Source organism: Cervus elaphus, chromosome 13 (genome assembly GCF_910594005.1).
Source record: "Cervus elaphus chromosome 13, mCerEla1.1, whole genome shotgun sequence".
Classification (NCBI taxonomy): Eukaryota; Metazoa; Chordata; class Mammalia; order Artiodactyla; family Cervidae; genus Cervus; species Cervus elaphus.
Genome location: NC_057827.1, coordinates 45,129,857 through 45,150,633, shown reverse-complemented (window position 1 = coordinate 45,150,633; position 20,777 = coordinate 45,129,857). Strand labels below are relative to the sequence as shown.

The following is a 20,777-nucleotide window of genomic DNA, read 5'->3' as shown; positions in this document are numbered from 1 at the left end:
CTTCCTTCATTTTTGAACCTGGGTATAAACTCCAACCACAGTTTTGTTTTGTTTTGTTTCGTTTTTTCAGTGACTTACCTGGAAGCATCGGCAGAGACTAATAGGTGAGGGAGAAGGGAGCAGATGTTTATATATGTGAATCTTCTCTAAGTCACATATTTACGAGTAAACTCTTTCTCATTTCTCCATCAGATGTATTAAATTCTGGTACACAACTTTAGACACCTCTGGAAGCTTATTTAAATTATTCCTTTTCCAGGAAGGGTTAAGCTTGGTTTGACTACTTGCTTTTTTGGTATTTTGAAGTACTCAATGATTATCTACATAGGCCTTCTTCCAAAAAGAGAATAAAACACAATTACATATCTACCACCTAAAGTCATTTCTCCTTTTTCAGAGTGGTGAATGATGATTACTGTGTGTCCACAAATACTTTTATTCATGATTTTAATTAGCATGGATAATTTGGTCCAGAAGACTTCAGTTCAAATATAGCAGCACAAGTTTTTTTTTTTAATTATACTTTTATTTTTATTTTGAGGTATTTGTAGATTCACATGCAGCTTGTAAGGAATAAAACAGAGAAATTTCACTGTGCCCTTTACCCAGTTTCTTCCAGTGGTAACATCTTGCAAAGCTATTGCGCAATTTCACAACCAAGATACTGACACATTGATATAGTCATGATACAGAACATTTCCACCCTCCAAAGGATCCCTCATGTTGCCATTGTACAGCCACAAACACAATTCCCTCCCCCCATCACCAACCTCCCCCTTAACCTCTGAAAACCACTCATCTGTTCTCCATTTCTGTAATTCTGTCATTTCAAGAATGTTAAGTTGAATCATATGGTACACAACCTTTTGGGATTACTTTTGCATTCAGCATAATTATCTGGAGTTTATCCAGGTCGTTGCATGTATTCATACTTTGTTCTTTTTCATCACTGAGTAGTATTCCATGGCATGGATATATTACTGGTTGTCAAACCACTTAGCCAGTGAAAAACTTTGGGTTGTTTTGGCTATTACAAATAAAGCTGCTATAAACATTTATGCATAGTTTTTTAATGAAAATAAGTGTGCAAAAACATGTTTATAATGATATGTAACTCTTCACCTAATTTTCTGGCTGCTTAACTACAGAGAAAAGAAACTCAGGCATCTGCCAAAGGTCACAGACCACCTCCTTATAAGTGAGGATTAACTAATAACTCTTATCAGTACTTACAGCTTTTTAACCTTGGGAAGCCTTTGACTCTCTCTCTGAGCCTCAACCAGAAAAGATGTTTTTCAAGGTGTGTTCTTTGAAATATGAACTTCATGAAATGCTCCTAAAGGGGAAGGGGAGGTGGGAAAGTTAATGGTCAAATAAGCTGGAGAAATTTTGACCACTATGTTCACATTCCTCTTTTGAAATAAACAAATGCCCGTGTGGTGTACAAAAGGAAGGATCCAGTATCCAACTGCCCAAGTTCAAACCTCCACTTGCTAGAACAGTAACACTCAATACAATACTTAACTTTCCCACATCTCAACTTCCCCATCTATAAAGCAGAGATAACAACAGTACTCCACTCCTATCAATGAAAGAGTAACTATAAGGACACAAGAAAACACTTGATAAATATTAGTTATTATTATTATTATTGTCATCATAATCAAAACAATCAAAATCATTATAATTTATTTGTTAAAAATATACATGTCCAGACCCACCCCTGGAAATTCAGATTCATAAAGTCTAGGGGAGAGTCTAGTACAGATGAAAAAGCAGAAGTTCATCTGTATTAAGAAAGGGTCCAAGATAGTTCTAGATGCAGGACCCAGACCACACTGCCTGATGGAGAATTGTCATACTCACATCCATACTCATTCTCAGTAAATCCTTTAACTCTACAGTCCTGCAGAAAGAGCATGGTTCTCTCCTGAATTGAAGGTTGGGCGTATAATATTAACTCGTGATTCCTTAAGGGGATAGTTCAATAAAATAAAATGCAGTTCTGGGATGCTGACACACAACAACTTTCAAAAATATTCTTAAGCATTAAAAAAAATTTTTTTTTAATTTAAGCATTGGTATGTAAAATTTTTATTTGTGAGTCATTGTTTAGCAAATCAAATCTGAAGACTGGACATTATTTCTTTAGAAATACAAGAAAAATAATTATAATTGCTATTGTTCTGAAGGTTTCACCACCATACAGCTGATTTCCAAAGGTCTTAACTGTCAATGACCAGGCAAATTTCCAAGACACTTGGGGAATGACTCTGGAGGTGGTGGCAATCTTCTTACCACTTCAGTAGCAATCCTTAGGTAGGCTTTGGCCTGGAAAAGAATAGATTTATTTGCTGTATATTTCTCCCCAGTACACATCAAGTGACTCACAAACTGCCGTCGCTGTCTACTGAGTTGAACAGAATGTGATGAAGAAATTCAATAGTGAGAAGATACTGCTTTATTGCAGGTGGGGCAGAGGAGAAAGGATTTTAGGTTATTTGGGGGGTAACAATTTGGAAGGTGACTTTCTGAAAAAAAAAAAAAAATCAGTATTTAGTAGCTGCAATTACTGTTTTTCAAACTCTTAATTCCTGTTTCAGCAAACTAGCAACCCAGTCCACCTGCAGAAAAATTAACCTTCCTCTTCTGAAAAGTTGATATCCTGAGTGGGATACTGCCATAATTCTTTGGCATTAAGAGCTGTTAGTCATTTTTGAAAAGACTATCTGTACCATCCTAGGTTTATCTTTGGAAAGCATTTTCGTCATTCTCTCTGAGAATGGTGTCTGATACCAGCACCAAGTACCTAAAGGCTCCTCCATCCGGTGAGATTTAAGCACCATGCAAGAATTCCTACAATCAGTTGTCACACTGTCCATCTCTACGACCCCAGTACAACACAACACAAGAAGCAGCTCCCAAGCATCAGGTGGGCCACAACTGGCCTGCACAGTCCAGTTAGAACAAGGGTCATGGCATTTGTAGTTCAAAGTTTTAAACAAGTAAAATGCAAATGCTACTTATTTCTTCTACCTTATCTATGAAAAGTAACTGTAAGACAATAGTAAGGTTCTCTAAAACTGTTAATTTATACATTTCTATACTTGCGTAGACACTAATTCTACTACCATTACAACCAGCACCACTTGAAGTAATGGTAATAGTTAAAATTTACTTGAGTACTTAATAATGGCCAAGTATTATTTCATTTTATCCTCAAAGTTATCCTAAGGGGTAAATTCTGTCATTATTTCCAACTCTATAGACAAGAAAACCAAGACTCAGAAAGATGAAGAGTCTTGTTCACAGCATCACAGCTAGTGTGAGATGAGCTGGGCTTTGAACACAGGCAGACCAGTTCCTTGACTCTGGATGGTAAAAGAACTGTTTGAGGCTTCTTTACCCCGACTTTACCCTATCAATCCTAAAGGAAATCAGTTCTGAATATTCATTGGAAGGACTGATGCTGAAACTAAAACTCCAATACGTTGGTCACCTGATATAAAGAGCTGACTCACTGGAAAAGACCCTGATGCTGGGAAAGAAAGAAGGCAGGAGGAGAAGAGGACAAGAGAGGATAAGATGGTTGGATGGCATCACCGACTTGATGGACAGCAAGCTTCGAGAGTTGGTGATGGACGGGAAGCCTGGCATGCAGCGGTCCATGGGGGTCACAGAGAGTTGGATCCGACTGAGCGACCGAACTGAACTGAACTACCCTGACTTGATGTTTAACCATGTTTCACACATCTTGATTATTTTTTTAAAACTACACTCAAAAATAAATATTTACTCCATTTGGAGAAGTAGTTTAATATAGACCCCTATTTACATTATGAAGTTGACACAACATAATTAGAAATCAGCATTTTCAAAAGCAAAAGAATTATTTTGATATATATAATTATGTCGGGCTTCCCTGGTGGCTCAGACGGTAAAGAATCTGCCTGCAATGCAGGAGACCCAGGTTCAATCCCCAGGTCAGGGGAGAAGGGAAGGGAATGACTACCCACTCAAGTATTCTTGTCTGGAGAATTCCATGGACAAAGGATCCTTGCGGGCTACAGTCTGTGGGATCCCAAAGAGTCAGACACGACTGAGTAGCTAACATTTTCACTTTTTCATATAATTATATACATATACACACACATATATAATTTTGTGCCACAAAAAGAAACCCATATTTGTAACTCACATCATAAATTTAAATATTTGCCACATATTATATCAGAAAGAAGAAAAATGTGTACATACACATATAGCTACCTTTATGTGTGTGCATATGTATACTTGTAAGTATCTGTGGATACATAGGAATTATATATACATATACATATAAACAGGGCCTACTATATGGCACACGAAATGCTGCTCAATTTCTGTAATAACCTAAATGGGAAAAGAATTTGAAAAAGATTAGGTACATGTATATGTTAAAGTAAAAAATTTACTTGCATTTCCCTCTGGGAGTTAGGAATGAAAAAGGTCAGTCATGTCTGTTATCTCTCAATCAACATGCTGGAAAACAGTTCATTAAGGAACTTTAAATTATACTAATTACAACAATGACAAACATCTAAGTGTATATTGTCTATATATATATTGCCATGCTACTTGTTTCATTGTTGAAACATATCATATATAATTACATAAAATACATGTTTCACATTACTACTTTACACCTTACATTTTGGCTCTACTTCTAGAAAAAGATCCAATGATTATAATCAGAAATGTTTGACTTTAAAAGGAGTAATTGGTTATTTATGTTAATATTAATAATTGATATATTTGGATTTGTATTTATTTTTTGTGGTTTCCTCAAAAGACCTGATTTAATTTCTTATTCAACCTATATTAACTCCTTTTCTACTAACCTTTAAAAATAAATAAACACTTGACCCCTTTTCTTTATAAGTTATATATTTAATATTTGTCAGTTTTTGATCTAGAAACAACAGTGTAATTTAAAAAAACTAATTACTGAGTAATTTTATTTAATACTTTAAAGATCTACCTGGCAATGTAAGAAGATGACACGTAAATCTACTTTCAAGTGCTACTTTTTCATTGGTGATATGTATTTAAATTTCTTTAAAAATACATGCATGGATCCTAAGTGCACACAGCAATGAAAGTGTACAAAGTGAACACACTTCTGTAACTCAACACCTATGTCAATAAGCAGAATACTGTCAGACTCCCAGAAAAAAAAGAAAAAAACTATGTTTGTTCCCTAATGGGTGAATTATATTTTATTTTACCAGGAAAGTGTTAAAATTTCATTTACATTCTTCTTTTAAATAGAAGAATAGCTCTCAAAACATGAATAAGACCTTATATGTTTTTACTGAGTACATACTGTACTAAGTACTAGTGTAAGTAATCACACAATCGCACGTATGTAAAATAAACAGCATTGGCTCAACTTGGATGAAGAAACTGAACTTGTCTGCTGAGTCACAAAGTTAGCAGGATGAAGAACATTCACAACTGGGTCTGCCTGACTCCAAAGCCCAGCTCCTTCCGGCATGTCACATGTGCGGGCTGTGTGTTCAGTCGCTCAGTTGTGTCTGACTCTTTGCGAGCCCATGGACTCCCGCCAGGCTCTTCTGTCCAAGGAATTCTCCAGGCAAGAATACTGCAGTGGGTTGCCATTTCCTCCTCCAGGGGATCTTCCTGACCCAGGGATCGAACCTGCGACTCCTGCACTGGCAGGTGGACTCTTCACCACTGAGCCACCTGGGAAGCCCACCACATCACAAAGAAAGTGAAAGTGTCAGTCGCTCAGTCATGTCCCACTCTTTGCAACCCCATGGACTGTAGCCCAGCTTGCTCCTCTGTCCATGGAATTCTCCAGGCAAGAATGCTGGAGTGGGTTGCCATTTCCTTCTCTGAGGGATCTTCCCAGCCCAGGGATTGAACCCAGGACTCCCACATTGCAGACAGACTTTACCGACGGAAGCCACATCACACATTAAACAGTAAATTCAAAATACAAGGAATTCTAATCAAAATGTACTGTCTAAAAAGGGTTTCAGTCACCAGAAACAACAGATTTTGCTTAAAAATGGAAATAACATATACTTTATAAAGAAATATTTCTCTTAAAATCAAAGTGTGATTTTTTAGGACTTTCCTGGAAGTCCAATGGTTAAGACTCTGCTTCCACTGCAGACAGCACAGGTTCCATTCCTGGTTGGGGAACTAAGGTTCCACACACTGCACAGCGTGGCAACCCCCCCACCCAACCCCGCAAAAGTGCTTATTTTCACCTATGCATTTTTATAAATATTAACACCTTTTCTCTCCTAGTAGCTTTTCTAGGTATTTAAGTCTAAAATTTTACTGTGTAAATAAAAGCGCATTAAGGCAAGCTGAGCCATCATTCTATAATCTCTTAGTTCTTACTTACGTTAAATTAGAGATATAAACCTATCTCACTACACAAAATAAAGATTCCATAATAATCAAATTTGCTACATTTAACCTTTGCTTTTTAATGGACTATCCCCAAGCTTAAACTTTCAATATATCACACTGAAAGTCAGTTAGATTGTCATTTGCTGAGAAACCACTGAAAGTGCTTACTTTAACACAGTTTCAATTTCCACAAAACTGTTGCGATTGAATTTTTTCAGCCAATGGAGTATCATTCAACAAATACTTTGGTTCTTAGTGTAAGGCATAGTTTTGGGAAATCTGTGGGATGTAATGATAAAAAAAAAAAAAGGGAGGCAGAAGCACTCTCTGGTGAGGAGTTGGGGCCTTAAGGTCAGACAAGTAAGCTTTAAAATCCTAGTTCCAATACTTATTAGCACTGGCCTTGGGCAAGTGAATTAACCCTTCCAGGCTTGGTTTCCATTATCTGTAAAATGGTTATAATAATAGTATCTACCTCAAAGGGCTTGGGGGCATATTAGGTTAACAATAAAGTATTGAAGTACTGTAATACAAAAAGTAAATAATAAATGCGTGTCTACCATTATTACTATTATTATGTCCTCAAGTAATTTACAATCTCACTGAAGAGTTCATAGTAACATATCCTTTTGCACAATTTTCCTGCCTGAGGACCAAGTAAATTAAATCCCTTCCTTTTGTTTAATCTATCATTACCAAGTAAAGGAACTGGATGACAACCAAAGTACACAAGCTTTATGGTGAGCTTTTCCCCTTTGTCTTTGTTTTTAAAGATGTGAAGTTCTAATTTTCCAAACACAGTCATTTCATATTAGGATTATGAGGTTATAATGTAGAAATTATAAGACAATAAAGCTTCTACTTCTACTTTTAAAGCCTTTACCAGGTATATCTTACAGCATAACTTTTAACATCCAATATTAAGACTTTTACTTGACAAAAAGAATGAAACCACAAAATTAACTGTCAATCATAGGTTCATCACTGTGTCCTGGACTCAACCAAAGGCAAAAGGTAGAAATAGTTGAATGAACAATTATAATTACACAAACCAGAGGAAATGCTATTGAACTTAAGAGTTTTGAATCCTAAGTGTCCACTCTCTCTTCCTTCCTCTTATTGCTTGCTCTGGCTATTTTACACTATTTATATTTATAGCTTCAATTACTCTCGGTTCCTCAGTTGTGCACATAGCGAAAAAGTGAAGTCGCTCAGTCGTGTCCGACTCTTTGCAACCCCATGGACTGTAGCCTATCGGGCTCCTCTGTCCATGGGATTTTCCAGGCAAGAGTACTGGAGTGGGTTGTCATTTACTTCTCCAGGGTATCTTCCCATCCCAGGGATTGAACCCGGGTCTCCCACACGCTTTACCGTCTGAGGCACCAGAGAAGCCCATGGGGGACATGTGCAGATGGTTTTGACTTTTGGTTGAGTAGGTAGTAGCCAGTTGGAGCTTTTTAACTGGTACTGTAGCCCCTCCCAACTTTTCCAATGATGCCTCAAATTCAACACATTCCACACCTTTCAATTAATCACTGCTGCTGCTGCTGCTGCTAAGTCGCTTCAGTTGTGTCCGACTCTGAGCGACATCATAGATGGTAGCCCACCAGGCTCCCCCGTCCCTGGGATTCTCCAGGCAAGAACACTGGAGTGGGTTGCCATTTCCTTCTCCAATGCATGAAAGTGAAAAGTGAAAGTGAAGTCACTCAGTCATGTCCAACTCTTAGCGACCCCATGGACTGCAGCCCAACAGGCTCCTCCGTCCATGGGATTTTCCAGGCAAGAGTACGGGAGTGGGGTGCCATTGCCTTCTCCCAATTAATCACTATGTTTTTAAATATTACTGGAAGAGTTAAATTCCTAATGCCTAATATTAGAAGATTTTATGGACAGAGAATGAGAGCCCTGGAACCTGGTGCTGAGAGGAGGGACTAATTAAAGACAGACAAAAGAAGGAGGAATTAGAAAGAAGACAAAAAGCTAAAGATGAAACTTTTATTTATTAATAAATTTGCCTATAGCAAACCCCTAAAAGCTAACAATGAAAAGTGTCAATCTAAACAGCTAACAATTAGCAAATAATTTGACATATTCCATCCCATTAATTTTTATAGAAGTTTATCATGTTTGCAAGTAAACACTTCCTTCATTCTTTAAATGAAGACATTCAGGTAGAATGGGCACTAAGCTTCCATGCATATGGCAGAATCTGTTGAGATGGCTGTGACCAGTTACTGAGAGCAGATTTCCATTTAAGTTCACAGGAGAAAAGGGAAGGGGATTATTAGAAGGTAAGATTCACCATAAAAGTCATCAGAAGGATCCTGATTCCAGGACTCAACAACAGTCTCCTAAAGTCTAGGACATAAAATCTTAAATGCTGAGGCTGAGAACTCTATCCTCATCTTATGATTCAAATTTTGCTGATTTTTAGATGTCACCAAAGAGTGACATTTACCTGAAGCTATGTAAGGGAAAGGGCATAAATGGGCTCAACCCTTTGATGAAGGGCAGAAGAAAGACAATTAGTACCATGACAACTTTCACAGGACATTTCAGAAGACATAAATACTCATAGCTGTATTCTACTTGGCATTTTTCAAAATATTTTCACATTATCATCTCATTTAATCCTTCTCATTATGATATTAATTTACAGACAGAGAGAGAGGTTCAGAGACATGAGGGAACTTACCTAAGGTCACACTTAGAAAGTAGCATTCTTAGTAATGAAACCCCAGGCTAATACTGATTAATGCTTTGCTTTTCATGCAGAGACCTTTTGAGAATCTAGTAAAGCTCTTGTTCAATTTCCCACAAAAATGCACATTCACACATTCTGGATATAACTTCAGGGGATTCTCAAATCCAGATTAAAATCCTCTGTATTATGGCTGCCACGGTGCACACCAGTGGGACCACCCCTCTTCTCTAGATCTCTGTAATATGAAAAGGAGGTGAACTGAAAGCCAGCCTAAATATACACAATAGACAGACACTGAAGCAAGTCTGCAATTAATTGAGAAGGAAAGAAGATATGGCCTTGGGAAAAGGATGCAAGCCTACAGTTTCAGAGCTGAGTATGGAAATAGCCTCGGGTACTATCTTGGACAAATTCCTTACTGCAAATGAATTTCTACTTCTTCATTTGAAAAATGGAGATTATCATACATACCTCACAAATGTGTTATGAGAATAAAATTGAGAATATATTGTATTTTATTCACTCAAATACTGTACTCACTTCTTAGAAGGAATTGAAGAAACCATAGCTATTAGTAGAGGACTCAGAAGGTGACTAGAGAAGGAAATGGCAATCCACTCCAGTATTCTTGCCTGGAAAATCCCATGGACAGAGGAGCCTGGCGGGCTACAGTCCATGGGTTCACAAGAGTCGGACACGACTGAGCGACTAAACCACCAGAAGGTGACACAATGAAAAGAGGACAACATTTGGAAGGAGAAGAATTGTTTTTTAATCACATCTTGGCATCTATCACTTCTGTGACCTTGGGAAAATTATTTAGCTTCTATGAGTCTCAGTTTTCTCAACTGCAAAATGGGGACTATTTATACATTGTATTAAGTTGTTGTGAGCATTGAAAGTATATAGATGCCTAACAGTGTCTTCTAACATACTATAACTGCTATTATTGTTAGAAAGATGGTTAATATAATGAATATCTGCAATCTAAGAGTAGGAAATAATAACTTCCATGGAAACAAAATAAATACAAAGCTCCATTTTTTAAATCTCTTTTTATGGACATGTCTGAATCTTAAAAAGCTGCTCAGAAGTCTTCATATGTAAGGTTGACAATGCGGTGCATGAAATTCTCACCAGCTTTAGCAGACTTCACCAGATTAAATCTAGCCTAAACCACAAAGGGGTAGCTTGCTCACATTACCATAAATGTCAGCCAGCAACAGTAAAATAATAGATCTAATTTTACATAAATGTAAATGAGATTTAAAAAGCATGTAGCCAAAAAGCTCTACAAACACTGCTGTTTAGAGCTTTAAATCATATTACTTTTTGAAGGCTGCTATATATTCTCTGTTATATTACATTCCTTTAACTTTCTGAAATGTTTTTGCTTTTGGAGAATCTCAAAGAAAAAAATAATGGACAGGTGGGAAAATATTTTAAAACCTATATTCATAATTGAAATAAACTACTAGACAATTATTCTTATTGAAAAGGATTCACCACTAAATATCTTTAAATAGGCTGCTCTCAGGAGGCATTTAAAAGTGTGTGATTTTAAAAACCCTCCATTTTCATACAACTTTTCATTCACATAAAGTACACTTATGGTAGATGAGATTGCCATGCTTCAGTTGTAAAAGCAATAAAAGGTTATTTTTTTGCTTATCTGAAAGATTTTAAAGAAAAGACTGAAAAGGAAATTTAACATTTATTACTACATAAGAGGCAGAGAAAGGAAAAACAAGGATATATACTACAGTACATTTACTCAGACATCATATCCCAGCAACTCAATCACCTGTACCATAACTGTCGACCCTTAAGAAAGAGAAAGGAGCTCTGGGTCCTGAAAGAGATAGTTCAAAATGAATCTACTTGACCAATCTCAGACTCCTGGCTGTCAGCTTTGCCCTTGTTGTATTCACAGTTCTAACAAAGCTTGGCTCCTTTGTCTTTCAGTTCATATAGGATTAGAGGAAGCAAACTAGAATGGAAGGTGGGATAGTTATGGGTGGACAAAATAACGGTACTGTGCATCATGAGAAATGCTGGGCTGGAAGAAGGAGAAGCTGGAATCAAGATTGCCGGGAGAAATATCAATAACCTCAGATATGCAGATGACACCACCATTATGGCGGAAAGTGAAGAAGAACTAAACAGCCTCTTGATGAAAGTGAAAAAGGAGACTGAAAAAGTTGGCTTAAAGCTCAACATTCAGAAAACTAAGATCATGGCATCCAGCCCCATCACTTCATGGCAAATAGATGGGGAAACAGTGGAAATGGCGGCTGACTTTATTTTTCTGGGCTCCAAAATCACTACAGATGGTGACTGCAGCCATGAAATTAAAAGAAGCTTACTCCTTGGAAGGAAAGTTATGACCAACCTAGACAGCATATTAAAAAGCAGAGACATTACTTTGTCAACAAAGGTCTGTCTAGGCAAGGCTATGGTTTTTCCAGTGGTCATGTATGGATGTCAGAGTTGGACTATAAAGAAAGCTGAGCACATAATTGATGCTTTTGAACTGTGGTGTTGGAGAAGACTCTTGAGAGTCCCTTGGACTGTAAGGACATTCAACTAGTCCATTCTAAAGGAAATCAGTCCTGAGTGTTCATGGGAAGGACTGATGATGAAGCTGAAACTCCAATCCTTTGACCACCTTATGCAAAGAGCTGACTCACTGGAAAAGACCCTGATGCTGGGAGGGATTGGGGGCAGGAGGAGAAGGGGACGACAGAGGAGGAGATGGTTGTTGGCATCACCGACTCAATGGACATGGGTTTGGGTGGACTCCGGGAGTTGGTGATGGACAGGGAAGCCTGGCGTGCTGCGGTTCATTGGGTCGCAAAGAGTCGGACATGACTGAGCGACTGAACTGAACTGAACTGAACTGATAAAGCTATACTTATTTGGTAAGGGGAAAAAAGAGAGACGCTGAGAGGACTGATTGAGGCTGTTTGGCAAAGGAGCATAAGAATTACATTAAAACTGATGCACCAGATGATGGCTCACTTTCTGACAAAAACAGCAACTGCTACTTAGGAAAGAAGAGATACATATGACTTTATTACATATGATTATATATATAATAAAATTATTATATATAATAAAATCATACATATATTATTTCATTTCTATTTTAAAAAGAGTAAAATAAAAGAGCCATGACAAACCTAGACAGCATATTAAAAAGCAGAGACATCCCTTTGTTGACAAAGATCCATATAGTCAAAGCTATGGGTTTTTCCAGTAATCATGTATGGATGTGAGAGTTGGACCTTAGAGCACCGAAGAATTAATGCTTTTGAATTATGCTGTTGGAGAAGACTCTTGAGAGCCCCTTGAACTGCAGGGAGATCAAACCAGTCAATCCTAAAGGAAATCAGCCTTGATTATTCACTGGAAGGACTGATGCTGAAACTTACACTTTGGCCACCTGATGCAAAAAGTCGACTCACTGGAAAAGATTCTGATGCTAGGAAAGACTGAAGGCAAAAGGAGAAGAGGGTGGAAGAGTATGAGGTGGTTAGACAGCATTACTGACTCAGTGACATGAATTTCAACAAACTCTGAGAGAGAGTGAAGGACAGGGAAGCCTGGTGTACTGCAGTCCAAGGGATCACAAAGAGTTGGTCACAACTCAGTGACTAAACAACAAGAGAGTTTACACTTACAGGCAGTAAGCTTCAGCAGTCTTTGAAAACTCTATCTGTATCCCAAATCATAGTAGATAATGAAACACTATTAATTTTCCCACCTCACCTCCTCAATCACATTTATTAAAATAAACACAGTGGAAACTCCATCTCTAAATGTTTATACAGTTTCCCCACATTCGACGCAGTTTTTTCTTGTATTTGATTTCCTTCTCTCAACAATCAGCTGAACTTCTAACACTGAAATAAAATAACTTCAGGCAGTGAGATAGTGCTAGCTAGCAAGAAAAGAACTCTACAAATTCCCACTGTTCATGCTCATCGTGAGAAAACTTATTGGGTGATGATTCTTTGTAGTTGAGCCTGTTCAGTTGATAATTCAGAATCAGCACTAGTATGTCTACCTTATAGTAACTTAAAGAAGCTTTGAATAAGTTAACTAATCTTTGGTTAATACATGCATTCTAAATAGACAAACTTGATCTCCCCAACCTTCTTTCTTTATATCAAAAAGTATATATCCTAAAAGAAATTAAAATAAATATTTATAAATATAACTAATATTTATAAATATAACTTACCTCATCACTTTCAGGCTGTGAAAACACAATTGGCTGGCCTGTATCTGAGGCTTCCCTTATGTTAAGATGTAAGGGGATGTCTCCTAAAAGAGTCCACCAGATAACCATTAGTACCACAAAAGCTTATACAGGCATTTGAAATTTTACTCTTTGAACTGCAGAAACAAATTGATTCAAATCAACCTGAGTTATGACTATCCTCAAATTGCTAAATTTCTGAAAAACAGATTTCAAATGAAACTTAAGGACAAAATATTCCATTTGAGGGTAATACTATGATTATATTTGAAAGCAGTGTGGCAGTCAATCAAGGAATAAGATCTCTGATTTATTCTTTGCTGGAGGTCTTCCAGCAAAAATGACCTGGAAGATATTTGTCAATTTTTCTCCAATAACTGATATAGGTGTATCTTGCCACAAAATAAGAGGAAAATGAAAAGGAAAGATGTCGAGGCAACATAGTTTTTAAAAAGCACAACAGAATAATCTTCTTGATAGTGGCAGATGGGTGAGCAGAGAACTGTTAAAAAGCAGGACAGACTTGTTAGTTCAACTATCTGCCTCTTTACCAGATAGAATTATTTTTCTTTTATTACATATCAATCGATACAGCACTATACATAACTTGTGAACTTGATGAGCTCTCAGGAAATAATAAGAACCTCCAATATACAGACTTGTATATGTGTGTCTTTCCTGAGGATACATTAGGTAGTAGAATTCAGAGGAAAAATGCTCTGATCCATCATCCAATGGATTCTTTCTACCACACCATCACAAATAAAGCTGAGATTTAAAATGCAGTAAATGGAGTAGAAGAGTTGACTTTCATGCTGCTCAGCATTCTTAGAACCACTTCAAGTCCATGCAAAGGTTATTGAAACATGTGTGTATGTATGTTTTACACAAAATATTCATTCAGTACCATGCCATTCAATGTAAATAATGCAGAAGAAGAATGTGCTACAAAGTTACAAACCTACCACAATTTATATTATGAAGTATATAGAGTAACAGTTATTTCATGTGCCTCTTATCATCATATTTTGAGATCTTAGCCAACTCTCTTCTGTAAATGTTCAATAGACAAAAATGCATGAATATTTCAGTAACCATGTAAAGACTAGTTTTTCAGTAAATTGGATGTCTATTCTATAGATCAACTTTAGACTATAAGAAGCTGTCATGGGGGAAGCAGGGGAAGATATGTTACAGAAAATATTTAGAAACCCCCAAAGTTTTTTCTCTTGATTTATGAACTGCCAGTATATAGTAAAGAATCCTGAATGCTTTCATATCTACCACAGTAATAGAAGAAAAAAGTAAAATCATCTCCATTATATAGAACACCTTGTTCACTGTTGTTCAGTGCTTGTCATGTCTGACTCTTTGCAACCCCATGAACTGCAGCACGCCAGGTTTCCCTATCCTTCACTATCTCCCAGAGTTTGTTCAAACGCAAGTCCATTGAGTCAGTGATGCCATCCAACCATCTCATTCTGTCACCCCCTTTTCCTCCTGTCCTCAATCTTTCCCAGCATCAGGGTCTTTTCCAATGAGTCAGCTAGTGACATCATTTCTGCCCTCCAGAGACTCACAGTCCGCAGAAGAGGAGAACAAGACAGAGGAAAACCTTGTTAGGAAGTAGATGGCACAGTGAGAGCCGCAGGGGACTAACAGCTGAGAAAATTAAAATGCAGTAAAGGTGATAAGAGTTGCCGAGGTTCAGTCTGGCCTTGAAAAGTACTTTTGAGGGGTTAGGGCCGAAGGAAGCACATTTCAGAGACATAAGTTAAAGAGGTTTCTGTGACATGATCTGAGACCTTAATTACTAAGTATAAACTGTCCCTGTAGCTGAACACGGACTTCCCAGATAGCTCGGTGATAAAGAATCCACCTGCCCAGACGGACAGGGTGGGGAGGGAGGTAGGAAGGGGGGTTCAGGTCTGGGGGGACATAGGTATACCTGTGGCCGATTCATGTTGATGTGTGGCAAAAACCATCACAATATTGTAAAGTAATTATCCTCCAGTTAAAATAAATTAATTAAAAAAAAAGAAAAAGAATCCACCTTCCAAGTAGCTTCAGTCCCTGGGTTGGCAAGATCCCCTGAAGAATGAAATAGCAATCTACTCTAGTATTCCTGCCTGGGAAATCCTACGGACAGAGGAGCCTGGAGGGCTATAGTTCACAGGGTCACAAAGAGTCAGACATGACTGAGACACTAACAAAAACCATCACAAGCTGAATATTCATAAAATTCTGAAGAGACATTTTACCAAATAATCATTTGAAACACAGCTACCTAGATGAAAATAAGAGACAGCAAGAGAGTCAGTAAAGGACAAATAAGAGTCCTAGGAGTGTCACCCAGCCAGAAGGTCACAGGTGTGAGAGCTCTTTCCCTGATTTCAGTTCCTTGTTCCCAGTTCCAACCTCTTCATCATCAGAGCGCCTGTTCCAGTTCATGGGAGAGCCCTCTGGGCCCCACGATCACATTAAAGGCAGCAGATGTGCTCTACGTCAGAACTCTAAATTATTTTTCCTGTAAGAGTTTGAGATACAACAGTCTATAGCACTAGCCGAGTTTCTGTGATCAGTAGTCAGTGTTTCTGATATATTTTTAGGGTAACTATACATTTGATTTGCAGGGCTTCCCAGGTGGTGTGAGTAGTAAAGAACCCGCCTGCCAATGCGGGAGACATACGAGATGCAGGTTCGATCCCTGGGTCGGGAAGATCCCCTGGAGGTGGGCATGGCAACCCTCCAGCATTGGCAGCTCCAATACTGGAGTTGCCACTGGCAACATGGCAACTCCAGCATTCTTACCTGGAGAATCCCACGGACAGAGGAGCCTGGCGGGCTACAGTCCATAGGTGGGCTACAGTCCATAGGGGCACAAAGAGTCAGACTCGACTGAGGCGACTCAGCATGCATGCATACATTTGTGAGCTGTTGGTTAAAATGTAACTTCCATATGTAGATTGTTCCTCTAGGAGACATGTTTCAAGTCCTAAATAATTGACTTATAAAATCATACCACCCATTCATAAATTAGGGAATTATAATACTGTCAGCATAATTCAATAATGCCATTATAATTACACATTTACTTTATTATATAAGTGAATGTCAATCTGCTATGTTATTATGCAGATTTGGGAAACTGAACTTCCTAGGTTAGTTAAATGAGAAACAGTTGCAGAATAAAATTAGTATCTTTAATTATAAAAATGTATCAAAATATATCATTAGTATTCACCTGGTACTGTGGTAGCTACTATAGTACAAACGCATAAAAACAATAATACATTTAACATCAACTTTTAGAAACCTAATTATAATAAAGAATGTTTTTAATTCCTTGATCTCTAAGGAATCTTAATTGTTAACTACCTAAAACATATAATTCACTCTATGCCTCTATTATTTAGTACCTAACATCTGCCTTTACCCAGAACAGAACCTCATATGCAGAATATCAAAACATGTTCCCTAAAAAGTCCATTAAGTTGGCTTGTGGATTTTTTTTAAAAAATATTTTATCTAAAATCTGTGTTTTGCTCCTTTAACACATGATTTGACTTCTCCTTCAATTACTAATTAATTCTTCAATTCAGTAACATGAACAGTATAGACAAGGTAAGTTTCAGGTGCCATACTTCATAGATACGGCATAAAAAGATTACAGAAAACAGTAAATATCATTTTTTCTAGAGCAGAGGACTTATACATTCAGAACTGATCAGGAAGGCATTTCTTCATGCTCATCAAGAACTGACACTTCCAAAGACTGCCACAACATATGAAATAGGTATTTCTATATACATCTGCTCAGCTGGTAAAGAATCTGCCTACAATGCAGGAGACCCTATTTCAATTTTGGGTCGAGAAAATCCGCTGGAGAAGGGATAGGCTATCCATTCACTCCAGTATTCTTGGGCTTCCCTTGTGGCTCAGCTAATAAAGAATCCACCTGCAATGCAGGAGACCTCGGTTTGATCCCTGGGTTGGGAAAATCCCCTGGAGAAGGGAAGAGCTACCCACTCCAGTATTCTGGCCTGGAGAATTCCATGGGCTATATACAGTCCATGCAGTCACAAAGAGTTGGACACTGAGCGACTTTCACCTTCACTTTCTGCTTATACTAACAGATGTCTTTCCAACTTAGCAAACAAACTGATGACCATTATTTAAAATGTGGACTTCAAATCAGAGTACTCAAACCACAAAACTTTCTTTGCAAATTCAGGTTATGGGCAGTTTTCATCTATAGCAAGAGTTATAACTGGCAGAACAAACCCCCTATTCAAAATGTGTTCCACTAATGAAGTATCACAAAAAGCCAAAGAAAGGGTAACACAGAGAAGTGCACTATACTGACTTAATTCAAAACACAAAGCCAAAAGCATTTCATCATTCTGAGACGATCTTCATCACCATGCTAGTTCCTTTGCAAAAGAATATCTGGTGGTCTTACCTAGAATATCAAGGTCAAGGGTCCGTGCTAGTCTCCTTGCACCATCAGCACCAAAAATATGAGTTTTGTGTTTACATTTTGGACACTGGAAAACACTCATATTTTGGACAAGGCCCAGAACCTAGAATAATAAAGACACATTGAAATCAAAACAAAATTAAACCGAATTTCAATCCATTATTTCAACAAGCTTCTACTGTGTGCCTACTAGGTTCCAGAGATACTATGATGCATAAGTAATGGTCTCTGCTCTCAAGCAACTCAAGCTAGTGGGAGAGCAAGACAGATGCCATTAACTCGAGTAATGAGATGGGTGCTAAAAAATTATACATGATGGGGATCAAAAATTCTGTTTTGGAAGAATAAGAGGGATCTCTGAGTTTCCCACAGAGAACTGTTTCTTCAGGTTGAGTGTAAGAAGAGGGGTTGAGGCCTACAGCAGGAATTCTAGGCAGAAGAAAAGGGCAGAAGCCAAGGCAGTGAATTTTGATTCGCAGGGCCTATTTTGGCTGCAGGCCCGTAAAGGTGACAAGGCAGAAGTTAGTTTGGTAGAAAGGTCGAGGTGGTAAGGTAAGATGCCAAGAGATGGTAAGGTGCCAAATGCTGTCCATGTATTTGAGACTTTATTCTTGAAACAACAGAGATGGCACTGAAGAGGCAGTGATACACAGCCAGATCTGTTTTAGAATTTTCCTTTGAGGTCAACATGGAAAAAATAAGCAGGAAGCAACAAAAGAAAAGACACGGTTAAGAGGCTAACTGTTAAAAAAAAAAGAGGCTAACTGTGGACAAAGCCTCACAGTAGACAACAGGTAACATACATTGTTATTGTTCAGTCGCCCAGTCGTGTCCACCTTTTTCTGACCCCATGGAGTGCAGCATGCCAGGCCTTCCTGTCCCTCACCATCTCCCAAAGTTTGCCCAAGTTCATGTCCATTGCATCCGTGATGTCATATAGCCATCTCATCCTCTGACGCCCTCTTCTCCTTCTGCCCTCAATCATTCCCAGCAACATATACTGAGTACTTATTCTAGGTCAGGCCTTGGGATAAGGGCTGTATATGCACTATCTTACTGTCTCTTTACAGAACTTTATAAGATGGGTTGTTAGCATATCCTTTCTATAGGTAAGAAAACTGACACAGTCAGCAGAAGACTGAAACTCAGCTCTTACCAAAATATTATCATTTAAAATAAAAATTTAAAGCTATATACAAAGTGTTCATTTCTTTCTGAGTTTCCCCAGCTTCAAAAGAGATATTTCATAAACATTAGCTGAATAAACAGACAGGCTCTATTTATGATCCTTCTAATCTTACTCCTTATTTATGGGAAGCCTGGTTGTCTTCTAGAGTAAAAATGGAGAAAACAATTGGCTTACAGGTAACAATGTCCATATCATCCTACCAATCCCACCAATACACTTATCGTTATGGGAGATATCTCTATTAGAACATTTGCATTTTAAATGAAGAATAGCACTGATAGTCCACAATTAAATATATCAACAAGAAGGTGATCAAATGTGTTATTCTTTCTGAAAAGAGAAACAGGAAAGACTAAAGTTTACTACCACGTATGTAAATGAAGACAAATAGTGAGGGATGTAAATCTGTAGGTAAGCATTTTCCATGCATTATATGCCCTTTCGCTGATGGAAAGTGTCACAAAAAATAAATCATAACATGTTTTGGTAATTCAATGCCATCTTCAAAAGCTAAGGAAAACCCAGCTAAATATCACACAGCTTATTTTATTCACTATGTCTACATAATACACTCATTACTTGAGCTGTCTTACTACCATTTACCTTGAATGTATATATCCCCTAACTGTAAGGTTTTCATAAATGTAAATATAAATAAAACTATATACTTTTACAAAATAAAATTTTATATAAATAAAATTATATATATTTATAAGAATAATATAAATAAAATAATCTCTCAAGAAGGAGAAGAAAGAAAAATGCAACATGAAAATTTAAAGAAGGATATATTCTAATTCAGAGAGAATGTGAAATGTATTCCTTCTCTGGAAACTCTTAGGCTCTCCAAGATATAGAGACATGGAGCAAGAGTATATTTGCAGTTTGTCTGTGATTAACTTATTATTAAATCATTTGCTATGGACTGTATAAATGTCTCACACATTCCCTGTATAGACTACATAAATGTCACAGACATAAAATTGTAATCAAACTCAGGATTTAATGCTATGCTATAATATGCCAATAACTAGGCTAAACACAAGAAGCAGCCCACAGTAGTGAGCAAAACAGACTTGGAGCTTGCACGCTAACTGGAGAAACAGATTGAATAATTAGTGCAAAAATTGATTTTAAAAACTAGAACAGTTTCTCTAGAAGCAAAGTACAGAGTATTACGAGACTGTAGAAAAGAGAGGACTCTATCTACTATGGAAGTCACAGAGTGGGGAAATGTTTGATACACTGATCCAACAGTTAAAGAGTAAGCAGGTTAAAAACAAGGAAAAGGGAGGAAACACACTCAAAAAAGAAGTAGAAGCATGTCTACTTCAAGGAACTGAAAGGCAGCAGGGCTGAGGTATGGGGTGAGTGGTGCGAGATGAGCCTTGAGAGGCAGGGTCTGCAGGCCATGTTAGGTATGTAGGTTGTATGAGTGCAGAGATGCCACTGACAGTTTAAGCAAGAGAGACTGCTATGCTTATAATTGCAGGAGACTCATTTCTCAAGACCGAAGGCTTTAAAAAATAACATGGAATAGAAAAACTGAAAGGATTTTTCTTTGTATGTTTATTTCTCTGAAAAATACCAATCCAGTAGGTGACAGTTTTCAGCGAAAGGCCAAGGAGAAAAGGAAAAGTATACCCATTTGAATGCACAGTTCCAAAGAACAGCAAGGAGAGATAAGAATGCCTTCTTCAGTGACCAATGCAAA

The 20,777-nt window shown here is 37.7% G+C and overlaps 1 protein-coding gene across 3 annotated transcripts in view; it reads right to left on the bottom strand.

Annotated features, from left to right (window-relative positions):
* Nucleotides 1-504: 504 nt before the first annotated feature.
* Nucleotides 505-20,777, bottom strand: part of NUBPL (nucleotide binding protein like) — a 225,120-nt gene continuing 204,847 nt past the window's right edge. For 2 of the 3 annotated variants that reach the window (XM_043922088.1, XM_043922089.1), the window contains exons 9-11: nucleotides 17,857-17,977; nucleotides 13,377-13,459; nucleotides 505-2,331 (exon numbers count right to left, since the gene is read on the bottom strand). In XM_043922088.1, coding sequence (XP_043778023.1) covers nucleotides 2,233-2,331; nucleotides 13,377-13,459; nucleotides 17,857-17,977 — 303 coding nt within the window. In that variant the 3' untranslated portion in view covers nucleotides 505-2,232. Of the gene's footprint in view, nucleotides 2,332-2,384; nucleotides 2,532-13,376; nucleotides 13,460-17,856; nucleotides 17,978-20,777 lie in introns of those variants that run through there. The other variant, XM_043922090.1, reaches the window with a different exon arrangement.